Source organism: Desmodus rotundus, chromosome 10 (genome assembly GCF_022682495.2).
Source record: "Desmodus rotundus isolate HL8 chromosome 10, HLdesRot8A.1, whole genome shotgun sequence".
Classification (NCBI taxonomy): domain Eukaryota; kingdom Metazoa; phylum Chordata; class Mammalia; order Chiroptera; family Phyllostomidae; genus Desmodus; species Desmodus rotundus.
This window is the reverse complement of record NC_071396.1, coordinates 2,758,037-2,771,520: the sequence shown is the minus strand read 5'-3', so window position 1 is coordinate 2,771,520 and position 13,484 is coordinate 2,758,037. Positions and strand designations below refer to the sequence as shown.

Here is a 13,484-nt window from a genome sequence, read left to right as displayed (position 1 = left end):
TAATGGAATGGAGAAAAACGTCCTTAAATTTTTTAGATGATTTAGGTGATGGTGAAACTGCTTTGCAGAAATACATGTTTTTGTTGAGTAACAATTTAGGACAATGAGTTACCGCTGGTATTCTGAGATGACTTGTACATGATGCATTTCCTTGGGATGGGACTTACTCCCTTAGAGTGTCTGTTAAATAATATTGGACATGAACTCTTCAATTCATTATGCATTAGAATCTTGTGACATGCCAGTGTTTGAGAATGCCAGAGCCAGAAGTGATGGCCCGTGGTTTAAGGTCAATGACAGGTTGGACTATGAATGCCAGGATGGATACAAAAACGGAGACGGACACACCACAGGCTTCATAGTGTGTGGTGACAGTGGTTGGTCGGGTACACCCACCTGTCATGGTAAGTCGCTTTTTTCCAGGATTATCATCATAAACAAAAGTTGTATAAAAAGCTTTATTTTTACCAAATGTGGGTTATGTGGAATAATTTGTAATGAACAGTGATTAAATCTAAGGTGTCTCCCTCTGATTGAAAGTAAACTGGGAGGGCAGGGTGTTTGGAAGTCTAAAGACAGTACCGTGCCCGCGCATTGCTGCGCCCTGTGGTCCACACGCATCACAGACCTGTGGTTACAGTGTAGCCGAGCGGCCACTCTTTCCTGGGATCCGAGGCAGATCCAGGTTCCATGAACCCAGAAGCTCTGATAGCTTTGAGGGCCATCTTTAAGGAAGAACACCCAATCAGGAATATGTGTTTCCAACGCCATCAGACATGAGAGGACAACGTGAAGGGACAGACGTGGAAGTGACAGAGACAGCGGTAGAAAGCACTGTGGCCAATATGGCTTTCTATTGGAAATTTGCAGGAACTGATGACTTTGAGAACACACTGGTCGGAACTCACCAGCACGGTGTAGGGCTCCCAAGGACGGAGCAAACAAATGGCAGCTTAGCATTCTTTTCACATAACTTTCCTGGGCCATGTGGCAGGGAGTGGCACACTGACTAGCTGCTATCGGAATTTATTTCAGATGTCCTGGAAGGTCTCCTTGTGGGAGAGAAGTTTCCAAGGAATGTTATCCTAAACCACTAAGCCAAACAGTGTTTACAGCAATCTTAACTAAACGTACACGTCAGAGTTCAGAATCCACCACATATCCAAGTCTCAATGCTAGGATCCAGAATCGTGACTTTTGAATGAATCTAAATGTCTGTAATTCAGGGTACTCCCATTCATTCTCCTCCCTAAATCACATTTCTTAAGTCATTCTATAAACATAACAGCTGGAAATAGCCAACAGGCAAGCCCTCTTTTTTTTTTTGCTCAACACAGCATTTTCTTACAATATGATGAGATAGAGAATTTATGCCAAATGAGCTCAAACTATGTAAATGAGCACGCACACTAATAAAAGACTTGTATGCAGAATATCGGAATAACATTTTATAAGAGTCCCAGTGCTTCCCATTCCAGTGTGATCTTCTCAATAAGCTGCAAAGCTCAACATCAAAGCAAAAGCCAAGACAAAAGCAAATTTATGGAGGTTTTCTGTGATATCACTTCTAAAAATCATTAAGTTATGTCTACTTGTATGATTATGTATTCATAAGTGACTATTAAATAGTATAAATTTTCTTTTTTGTATGATTGCTAATTTTAAATTCCACTTATTAATTTTATATGCTAATTAACAAGATGGAGGGTTCAAACCAAAACGCATTTATATAATATCTACAATGTCATAAATTACATAAGTTTAAAATTTTTAAAGGATAATTTACACATTTCTAAATAGAATCATAGTAACTAATAATTCATTAATAGCCAATGTAAACTATTCCTAAGTAAGGATACTTTTGTATGATATAAATATTCAGGGCATGTAGAATATGTCTACCTGTGTGACCTTGAGAATGTTACTTCATCTTCTTTTATGTTTTGCTTTTATTACATTTCAGTTTGATTTATTAATTAAGCAACTTCTAATGTTCCTCTCACTGAAATATATCAGAAATGCCTCTCTGAATGTCCTGGTTTCCCATGTATATTAAACAAAAATCCCAGTTTTTATTTAAGCATGCAATTTAAATGTGTAGCATCACTGGGTTTTTTTGTGAGAGAATAGTTTTGTTTTGACAATACAAAAACAGTAATGTTAAATTTTATTAATGTCAGTGGTAAAATCAGGTCCGCTGTGAGCTAGTTGATCTTACAAATTTTCCAGACACATGTATTGTTGTTCAGAGAGTCCCACATGGATTTGAAGGAGGTGTAAACCTGATAGATCAATGTTTTTCCAGGGAGAGGATTTGTTTGATGCCCCTCTGTATATGCAACACCCAGCAACTTATTTTTGCATGATGTATAACATTTGCTTTGGCAATGAAAAATTATATATGCTCATTAAGTTATTTTCATAATAATCATTAAATTGTTTTTACAGAAAAAGAATGCATTGTTCCTGATATAGAACAAAACTTAATTGCTCAGCCCCAGAAAGAGAAATATTTAATTGGAGACGTGTTGAAATTCTCGTGCAGACACAGACTGAAACTTGTTGGACCAGATTCAATTCAGTGCTACAACTTTGGGTGGTCGCCAGATCCGCCAGTGTGTAAAGGTGAATGTTTTATCTGACAGTTGCTCCCACAAGAATTACAATTTTGGTTACCACATTGTGTTTATCAGTTTTCTGTTGGTTTCCAGTGTGTCTCTAATCTAGGGCATTAAGCCAGAGACTTACTTCAGAAAACCATACTCCGGCAGCACATGCCTCAGATGTCCTTGCTTAAGAAGTTCACCCTCACTGCTGTCTGATGCTGGAGCCACTTCTTTTCAGTCCCATTTTTGCATCTCATTCTATCAGCATGGGCTTCACTTCAAGCTCCACTGAGTGTGTCTAAACAACATTTAAGCATCTTAGAGTCAATTCAATCATAGATATGACTTACAATTGGCTGATCAAATGCTTGGCTCCAATGATGGTATTTTTTCAAAAAGTCTTGGCCCTGACCAGGTAGCTCATTTGGTTAGAGCATCATGCCAATGCTCCAAGGTTGCAGGTTCTATCTCAGGTCAGGGCACATTCAAGAAGCAACCAATGAATGCATCAATGAATGGAACAACGAATCCCCATTTCTCTCCCTCTCCCTCCCTCCCTTCCTCTCTCTCTCTAAGCTCAATAAATAAAAAATATTTAACATAAAAGTCTTGATAAGATGTTTCTAAGGAAAATGAACATCATTATCAGTTCCACAGGCATATTTGTTCATGAGTTTGCATATATTCCTAGACTGTCTAGAGTACAGAACATGTTTCCTGGGCTTAAATGTACTTCCAGTTTGCTGAATCGGCATAAGTAACAACAGAACTGGGAGATCTGAATCCAGTGTAAACACCACTCTTTTTCCTTTGTTGAAGACCGCTATAATAAGTTAGATCAGGGGTGTCAAACTCATTTTCACCAGTAGTCACATCAGCCTTGAGATTGCTTCAAATGGCTAACTGTATAAATGTTAACTACTCCTTTTTTAAAAAAAATGTTTTTTTATATTTTATTTTTGTTCAATGACACTTGTCTGCATTTTCTCCCCACCCCTCCACCCCACCCCAGGCAAACCCACATCCCTCCCCCACCTCCACCCTCCACCTTGATTTTGTGCATGTGTGCTTTAGAGTAGCTCCCGTAAACCCCTCTCTCCACTGTCCCCTCCCCACTCCCCTCTTGCTATTGTTAGATTTTTCTTAACTACAATGTCTCTGGTTATATTTTGTTTGCTTTTTTCTTCTATTGATTATGTTCCAGTTAAAGGTGAGATCATATGGTATTTGTCTCTTACCTCCTGGCTTATTTCACTTAGCGTAATGCTCTCCAGTCCCATCCATGCTGTCGCAGGGGTATAAGCTCCTTCTTTCTCTCTGCTGCGTAGAATTCCATTGTGTAAATGCACCAAGTTTTTTGATCCACTCATTTGCTGATGGGCACTTAGGTTGCAAACCTAAACGTAACTCCTCCTTAACAGTTAGGTGAGAGCTTGGCGCTGCTGCCAGGTCGAAACAAGGTGCTGGGCCAGGTAAAACAAGGTGGAGGGCCAGATTCATCCCAAGGGCCTTGTGTTTGCCACCTGTGAATTAGATAATAAGTAAGAAACTTAAGAAAAATTTTACTGGATTTTAACTTGTAAAATAGACTATTGAACCACTAAGTATACTGTGTTTCTACCATAGAGGAAGTAAAATCATGTGGTCTACACCCTCAACTCCCCAATGGGAAAGCTACAAACACACCAAAAGAAGAATATGAACATGGTGAAGTTGTGGAGTACGTTTGCGACCCCAGGTTTCTGTTGAAGGGTTCTAAGAAAATTCAGTGCGTTGATGGGGAATGGACAATCTTGCCCCTGTGTATTGGTAACGTATAAAAATTTTAATACTTAGACTTAAGTCAGTAGTGTGTATTTATATTCACAGTAACATGTAATTTATATTTTATTTTTCTGTCTGTTCACGAGAGCTTTATTTTTTTAATTTTTTAATTGTTGTTCAATTACAGTTGTCCCCATTTCCCCCATTTCTTTCCCCTGGCCTAGTGACCCTCCACCTCCCACATTCAGTCCTCCCCTCCCCGTCCGTTGTCTTTGGCCATGGGTCCTTTCTGCATGTCCCTTGACTTGACCCTTCCCTTCCTCTCCCCATTGTTCCCCTCCTCCCTCCCCTCTGGTTACTTTCAGTTTGTTCTTTATTAGCGTATGCTTGTGACATTTTCACAGAGGAGAACAGCACATGTGAAGATACACCTGACGTCGCTCACGGCTCTGTCCTTTCCCACGCCCGCCCCTATCACCATGGAGAATCCGTGGAGTTCAGCTGCAGTGAAGGGTTCACAATAGTTGGGCCCACATCCGTTACCTGTGTTAAGGGAAAGTGGACCCAAGCACCTGAGTGCATTGGTGAGCATGCCCTTCGCAAATGGCCCTTTGATACAATTTAGTATTTTTATTGTAAAGCCCTTGCCACCATGTTTTTGAAATTTGGCAATATTCTCGAAAATGTCAGGTCATATGTGATAATGAATCCGAAGATTTGTTGTTTGTAGGTCAATAGTGTCTACGGGGGAAAAATAGAAAGTAGTGATAGAATTTTATGAATCTGTTCTGATGTTAACATTACTTATAAGCATGAAGCTAAATTTTACTTGTACATAGATGTGTGATTAAAATTTTCACCTTCGTGTTGATTTTGTACCTCCCTATAGTCTAGCTTCTTGTTCTTCTCAAGATGCTTATTTTTGTCCTAATAAAGCAATTCTTTCGGAAACCAGTCATTATAGGACTTAGGATAACAACCACACACACCCTTTCCACTGCAAATCTTCCCTCACTTACCATCCCTTGAAGGTGAATATTGTTTTTTTTCCCTTTCAACACTCTGGACAAGTCCTGGAAAAATAAGACTAATTCTCAAGAATCTAGTGTGTTTTAAACTAGTCCCCTTTATTTTTTGCAGGGTTTCATTCCAAAATCCTTACTATTTTTTGGCCAGTTACTTGAATTTTCTTTGTTCTGTTCATCCTCACTTGACTTCATTACCAAATTCTTAACAAATACTACCCGAGACCTACACTGACATCGAGTTCAAAACAGGATTTGCCATATGCATTAAATTTTTGAAATACATAGTTGTATAACAACCTTAATAATCTATAGAGAACATACTGAGCCAGCAAAAATGGATTACTATAGCATTATAATATTACTGGATTATAGGATGATCTGGTGTATAAAACAGCTTCTCAAAGATTCTAAAGTCTGTATGCAAAATAGGTTATGACTTAACCACCTAACTTGTTATTCTTAATTTGGGGATCATACACAAGATGTGCTTCAATATTCACATTCTATACGCTACACCTGAGATCAACTTTTCTTGTTATTTTTACCTTAACTTTATTGAAATAATATAATTAAACTAGCAACTTCATATATTCTATTTGCACAGATCATTGTTTTCTTCTAATGTTTTAAGATTGTGGTTAAAAATAACACAGAAATGTTTGAGATCAAGAAAAGAATGGATGTGAACATTTGCACAGATTTCAAAAGGGACCCAATGTAGTCACATGATGACTCTTCTCCATGTGGATAAAGCAAAAAGTTCACCTCTGTGTTTTTGCAATTCCCAACGTGCAAAATGTCTGAATGATGATTATTGTCTCTGAAATATCAGCACTGGACATAGGACTATGTTCCTACCTAATAGCCCACCTCGTGCAACATGATCAGGAATAACTTTGCTGGTAGAATTTATAGACCTAAGTTCCAATTTCATTATACTCTGGACTCCATAGCTATGTTTGCATTAGTTGCTTGATTCTCATAATTAGTGTTTTCAAGGTTATGTCTTCATTTTACAGAAACAGGTGACCTTAAGACATGTAAATTACCAAGGTCACATGAATATAAGACACCCCGGCCATATAGGGTTGACTATAATCATAATGAACAAGTGAATTACACGTGCCAAAGAAGGCCAAAACAGAAGTACTCTGTCTGCGTCAATGGAAGATGGGATCCCGAAGTGAACTGTGGAGGTGAGCTCTTTCTTGATTATAACCTTTCCAAATGTCATCCTATTTCTTCCTGCTTTGTAAAAGGAGCCTCTTTGTGTCTTAAAATTTTTTATTATTTCTTATACAAATAATTCCCAGCTGGAAGGTGATTTAGAAAATACCAGAACACTGTTTGAAAATATTAATTGTGTCACGTGCATTCTACAGCTACATAACAAACCACTCAGGAACTGGTGACTTTAACTTTGGGGAGCAGGTCTGCTCATTGCTACTGGAATACCATTGCTACTAAGTGTTTTATGGTACGGATTCGTTCATGCTTATGCCTCTAACTCATGTATCTATCTTCGTATCTAGGGATGTATATACCCTTCTATGTATATATCCCTCTGTCTCTGTAGGTATCTACCCACTGAGTCACCTATCGTTTTTTCTCCATATCTGTCTTAGAAACAGTCTCATTGCCACCACCAGTTCCAACAGCACAGCATTCATTCCGATCCCCCACTTTTCACATCTGTATTGCTCTTCTCCAACAGTAGGGCGCCTGGACTCACTGTCCTCAGTTAACTCTAGTTGGTGGTGATATGTTCTCCTTTCCTTACTTTCATGTACTTGATTTGCTGATATATTTTTAAGAATTTTGTCATGAACCTTCACAGAGGATATTAGATTACAGTTGCTTTCCTGGAACCTGTCTGCCTGGTGTTCTTACCAAGGTTATCGTGGCCTCAGAAACCCAATAGAAAAGTTTTCTTTGCTCCTCTGTTTTCAGAAAATACATGTATAATGTTATTACACATAGTGTTATTATATTATTTTTTTCCTTTAAATGACTGACAGAATTCACCTGTGAAATGATCTGATATATAGTTTAGTTTCTTTTTTCTTTTAAAAATGTTTTGCTGATTAACTTAATTTCCTTAACAGAGAGTGGGCTATTTAACTTAGGCAAGCTGGGAAACAGAAACTGCAGGAAAGTTTTAAACTTTTAACAATACGTAAATCACTAGTCAACATATCTAATGTGTATCTCAGCCAAGAGTCTGTATCAAATTAGTTGATCTTTAACTAAAGGTAATTCTTCCCTATGGCTTTTCAGCTTCTATCGGTGAAACATCTTGTGAGGGTTTTCATCGGCTCCCAATCCGTTTGATCACGGTAGCCATAAAAAAGATTCTGACATCAGTCTTGACTTATCGACTGTTATTGAATGAATAAGTCAGTTAGGATGTTTGAGTCGTTAGAAATCATTAAAACAGGTTTTCCCTAATTACCCAAGCTTGATCACAGACAGAATAAGAGAAAGACTCTACAAAGAAAGGCCATGAGAATGTAAACCCAATGTAGCATATTCGAGTGTAAGCAAGAAGAAAAGTATAACAAACGTAAACCTAGAACGTGTCATTATAATTTGATGTTTTCAGATGCATTATCACTGACAGTTTTATTTACTGAGTTATCCTTTGAATATGTTTAACTTGTGAGTTTCCTTAAGAAATCTGATTTTAATATTTTTAGAAATACCAAGATGCCCACCTCCACCTCAGATTCCCAGATCTCAGAATATGACGACCACAGTGAATTATCAGGAAGGAGAAACGATCTCTATTCTCTGTCAAAACAATTCTCTGAGTCTGGAAGCAGAAGACCTCGTGTGCCAGGGTGGGATCTGGAAGTCGGTCCCACGCTGCATTGGTCAGTACTGTGTCACTTGTGTTATACCTGTCAAACGAGGGTTAGACTCCCCTGTGCTTTGTGGAAAGGGACAGATGAAGCCCTTTCTCCATATCTGTTCCACTTCACCTCGAATCCCCACATCACAGTCTCGGTACAGAAGTCCATCAGCATTATTCCCCTTGTGTTGTGACGTGAGCACAGACAGAAGCCCTGGGCTGCAGCAGAAACAGCAGCCGCCATTGCTCTGGACTTGTGATTCACTCCTCAGGATGTGCAGGAGGGGAATGAAGGGGCCTGGGGAATGAGTGGTTAGTAGCTCTGATTTTATGGAGAGCTATATCTCTGCCAGTTTCCGATATTGTTAGTTGTTAAATAGTTCCATTAGTTCAAATCACTCTTATTTTAATACCCCAAGCGTGTTTGATTTTATTTTTCCTTGTAAATATGATCTTTGCGCCTGACCTTGGACCTCTGTTCTTCATTGTAGAGAAAACACCATGTCCTCAGCCACCTTATATAGAACATGGAACCGTAAATTCCTCCAGATCAGAAGAAGAAGGAGAAGAAACACTGGAGCCCAAGCTATATCCACATGGCACTAAATTAGGTTATGCTTGTGAAGACGGTTTCAGGATAACTGGGAGACATAAGATAACATGCCGCCTGGGGAAATGGACTTCCCCGCCTCAGTGTGTAGGTGAGGACAGCGTGCAAACTAAAATTCTGTTTTTGGTACAATTCACTAAAATAAGCAATCACCATCAAAGGCATGAGACATACTTCTTTAGATTTTATAAGCATGCAAATCTATTTATATGTTTATGAAGCATTTTTTCTTAACATATTTTAACAAACAATTTTCCTATAAACAAACAAATCCTATGTTTGTTAAAGTCATGGGTTTATTATGAAATCACTTTAGTTTTTCTTTCTTTCCATTTATCTTTATTGTTGACACTATTACCAATGTCCCCATTTCCACCTCTCTGCGCCCTTCCCCAGCCTCCACCCCCGCCCATCTCTGGCCATCACCACACTGTCTTCTGTGCCCACGGGCTCTGCATGTGTGTCCCTTAGCATTTCTTCACCTTCGTTCACCCAGTCCCCCTCTCCCCCAGCCCCTCTGGCAGCCGCCAGTCTGTCCCATGCGTCCACACCTCTGCTCCATTTTGTTCCCCAGTTCATTCTGTTCACTGGATTCCACGTCTAAGTGTGATCAGAGGGTATGTCTTTCTCTGACTGGCTTGGTTCACTTAGCATAATATTCTCCAGGTCCATCCATGCTGTCAGAAAAGGTACGATTTCCTTCTTTTTCACAGCCCCGTAGCAGCCTCTGTGGAAAACAGTATGGAGCTCCCTCCAAAGTTAAAAACGGAACTGCCTTCTCACCCAGCGATCCCACTCCTGGGAATGTACCCTAAGCGTCCTGAAACACCAATTTGAAAGAATCTGTGCACCCATATTTCATAGCAGCATTGTTTAAAAAAGTCGGGACCCGCAAACCATCCAAGGGCCCATCAGTCCATAAGTGGATAAAAAAAATGTGGTTCATGAAATCACTTTTAATTACAGCATTTTCCCTACCGAACTAGATGTGTAGTGAAATTGAACCTAACTATTCATATAGGTACAGCTTTTCATATTTCTAAATATTTGTACATTGTAGTGAAGACTTTGCCACCAGGTTTTTAAAATTTTTATGTTCTCCCTACACTGTACTTTCTGATCTCTTACGACAGATGAGAATTTTCTTAACATGATTCTCGATGTGTTTTCTTTTTCTTACTCGTGACTGCTTAGAGAAACATCGATAGTCCCATTCCTGAATATATTGACATTTTTTTTTGATCAATGCATACCAAAATCTGGTTTTAGCAAGCATTTAGGCACCTTTTCTCTGATGTATTATTATTCGCGCCTGTGTGATCAAATAAAGTACTAACTATGAATAAATCTTATTTTATTTAAACACACACACACACACACACACACTCAAAGTAGTAACTATGACAACCGGTACATGAAATAAATTTTAGAGTTAGTGAAATATGCAGTCATTCTTAATTCTTTTCTTTCAGGACTTCCTTGTGGACCACCGCCTGCAATTTCCAATGGCGCTGCATCTAACAGGAAAAACAGATATGAGTATGGAGAAGAATTTACGTACAGCTGTGCCCAAGGATTTATGATTCACGGACCTGCATCTGTAACGTGTTCAGGAGGAAAATGGAGCCCTCAACCCGAATGCATAAGTATGGTGTATTTAATTTTATTCTCGTGCTGGTCAATATCTGTAGCTTAGAGCATGAATGATATAAATTTAAAACCGCAGATGTTCTGGAATTTAACAAGGTATCTCTGGAAGGTTCTGGATTCTGGTAGAGAGTTCATAGGCCTAGAGGCACAGGTTGGCAACAGGAGCCCGACTGGTTTACTTGAGGTCCCCAGTCCCCCTACCCCGTGCCCTATGAGAGCTCAGACTTCTCAACTCTGTGGGCTGCAGCTGACCACTGCTCACCAGTCTCATCGTGATTCAGCTCGTGTTACTTTACCAGTTACCTACTCTAGACATTTATGTCTTCTTCTGATGCTTCACGTAATTCTGGGAAATGGATGTGGACGGAAGGGAAGGGTAGAAATATGGATATAAGGTAGATGACCTCTGTGGACAAGCAAGAAGCTGAATGTGAGAAGTCTGCTCCTGATCTCATCAGGCTTTCTGAACCACCAGTCCCGCATTGTACTTCTGATAAATGTACTTCTTCATTCAATGTAATCAACTCAAGACCGCTAACATACCTTCAAGTTGTACAAAAAATATTGTACAGTATGCTTTGTTTTAGAATGTACCTGTTTTTTATAGAGTAAAATTATTGGAAAATATGTATTTTTAAAGGTTTAGTGAATAAGTATTGTTTTTTTCTTTCAGAAACGACTTGTCCTTCCCCACCCAGCTTTGATAATGCCACACCTATAAATATAAACAAGAACAAGAAATTCTATCAGCCAGGAGAGGAAGTAGCTTATAAGTGTCGACAACACTACAGAATGGATGGATCCAATGTTGTCCGCTGTATGACTGGCAGGTGGATAGGGACGCCCACATGCAGAGGTGTTTTGATAAACTTTTACATTTATTTTTTAAAGTGTCTTAAATGATATAATACAGCATTGCTTCCAGCATGATGAAGAGATGAACACAGGCTATGTCTTAGCCAGATCAAGGGAGTTCGTGCCTTAACACAGAGCAATGGAAGGGGCAGTGATGCTTGACCCGAGAGCCCATTACTCTCAGTGCTGGGCCCTGAAACAGCAGCATCAGCATCTTCTGGGGAATTAGAGGAAATGCAAATGCACAGGCTCACTCAGAGCAGCATCAAAAGCTCTGGGTCGTGACCTAAAACTCCTTTAACAGGAATTCTCAGCAGCATCCCCCTCACCCTATCACTACTTTCCATCCCGCTGAAGCTCAAAGCCCATGGCAGTGTCCGTACGCATTTGCCCCCTAAGATTATTAGAGAACTTGTATAAAATTATAAATTCAGTGTCCTCTTATTTTCCTCAGCCTCTGCTTGGATCTTTTGTGAGATCACCCACTTCCTTTAACTATGAGGTATTCCTCAAAGTGTTTATTTCTTGACTTACTCCATAAAGAAATGGCTACTGTACCTATTAGCCCAAGAACCTAAAATCACAATGAATAGACATGATGATTTCAACCCAAATCTGATGCCAAATAATCTGTTATTCTGAGTTTTTAGGTTTTATCAATTCATCTTGAATTTATATAATTTATATTTCTGTTACTAAACTCAAAGGGAAATTTCCAAAAAGCAATCACTTACATTGGTTAAAAGTGTCTAATTATCTTTGAGAGGATGGGAAAGAAATTTAAGATGTAAAAGCTTAACACTTACAGGAAAAAAAAACCCTGCAATGTTACCTTTTTTCAATCATACATGTAAATTTATGAAAATCTTCAGTCTTCATGACAGATGAATATGGATTTGAGTCCTCCAGAAATATAAGGGAATCCCATTGGTTGATTTGAGTTCTAAACATTCACTGCGTTAGATACACATTGTTCTCGTTTTCTTCAGATAACTCCTGTGGGAGCCCCCCCATAGTGGAGAATGCCATTATACGGAACAAGATGACTCAGTACCTGTCTGGTGACACAGTGCGTTATGAATGCGTGAAATCTTTGGACCTATTTGGGGAAGTGGAGGTGACCTGTTTGAATGGGAACTGGACGAATCCACCTCAGTGCAAAGGTAGAGTATCTTCTCCCCCCCACCCCCGTGTCAGAGGATGTATTAGGGACGAACTGAGCTGGTATCATGGATGCATAATGAAGTAGTTCCTATGGAACAAATAAGTTCATGCCAATAAAATGGTGGTGCTTAAAGTCCAGTTCTGTTCGTGGACTGAGTAAGTACTGTGGTATATTTACCCCAGGAAAAATTTGGCCGCATTACAGGAAGAGATGTTCTGTGTTGGGGATTCCAGAATGAGGTTGAGAGTGCATGGTCCTCCATGGGGCCTTTCAGCCCAGCTGCCCCTCCGGCTTCTCAGCCACCGTCCATGGCGGGGGTCAAGGCTGTCCGTATCTCCTCTCTGCTCACCCGTCTGTGCGGCTGCTTCTGTACACCCTGGGTTTCAGACTTTTGTTCAGCCGTCCTTCATGTGGTTTTTCGGGTTGCTTACTCTCTTATTTAGCTCGAAATCCAGTTTGGCAACAGGAAGAGATGAGGGTACCCCCACCTACTCCGGGGCCACCTTAAATCAAAGACTATCCTTTTGTAGAGTCCAAAGGAAAATGTGGGCCCCCTCCAACCATCGACAATGGGGACATCACCACATTCCCATCACTGGTCTACGCTCTGGACTCATCAGTGGAGTATCGATGCCGGGCCTACTATGAACTTCAGGGGAACAGGATAATAACATGTCGTGACGGAAAGTGGTCAGAACCACCCAAATGCTTAGGTAAGTGCGTCAGCGGTCCCATGGGTCCTGGGAAATCTGTGTAAAGAGTGTGCTGGGCTGCTCTTTATAAGAGAACTTGCATGGACTCACAATTGTTCTGATGAACGCTTGACTACCTCAGAGTGGTGTGTGAGCAAATAACGTTTGAAAAATTCCTAAGCAGGAAGAGCAACAAAGATTCTTTTATGAAAACTCTTTACATAATAACTGGTATTTTGAACTCCGATTTAAGGTTTAGTTAT

General features: G+C 39.8%; 1 protein-coding gene across 6 annotated transcripts in view; it reads left to right on the top strand.

Moving 5' to 3' along the window:
* Positions 1–13,484, top strand: part of LOC112318788 (complement factor H) — a 91,798-nt gene that overhangs the window by 53,510 nt on the left and 24,804 nt on the right. For 2 of the 6 annotated variants that reach the window (XM_053913427.2, XM_053913435.2), the window contains 11 exons: positions 228–404; positions 2,449–2,625; positions 4,233–4,415; positions 4,775–4,954; positions 6,418–6,594; positions 8,095–8,271; positions 8,741–8,950; positions 10,332–10,505; positions 11,183–11,365; positions 12,354–12,527; positions 13,060–13,242. The exons of 3 other annotated variants lie outside the window; for them this stretch is intronic. In XM_053913427.2, coding sequence (XP_053769402.1) covers positions 228–404; positions 2,449–2,625; positions 4,233–4,415; positions 4,775–4,954; positions 6,418–6,594; positions 8,095–8,271; positions 8,741–8,950; positions 10,332–10,505; positions 11,183–11,365; positions 12,354–12,527; positions 13,060–13,242 — 1,995 coding nt within the window. The remainder of the gene's footprint in view (positions 1–227; positions 405–2,448; positions 2,626–4,232; positions 4,416–4,774; positions 4,955–6,417; positions 6,595–8,094; positions 8,272–8,740; positions 8,951–10,331; positions 10,506–11,182; positions 11,366–12,353; positions 12,528–13,059; positions 13,243–13,484) is intronic. One more of the 6 variants, XM_053913429.2, reaches the window with a different exon arrangement.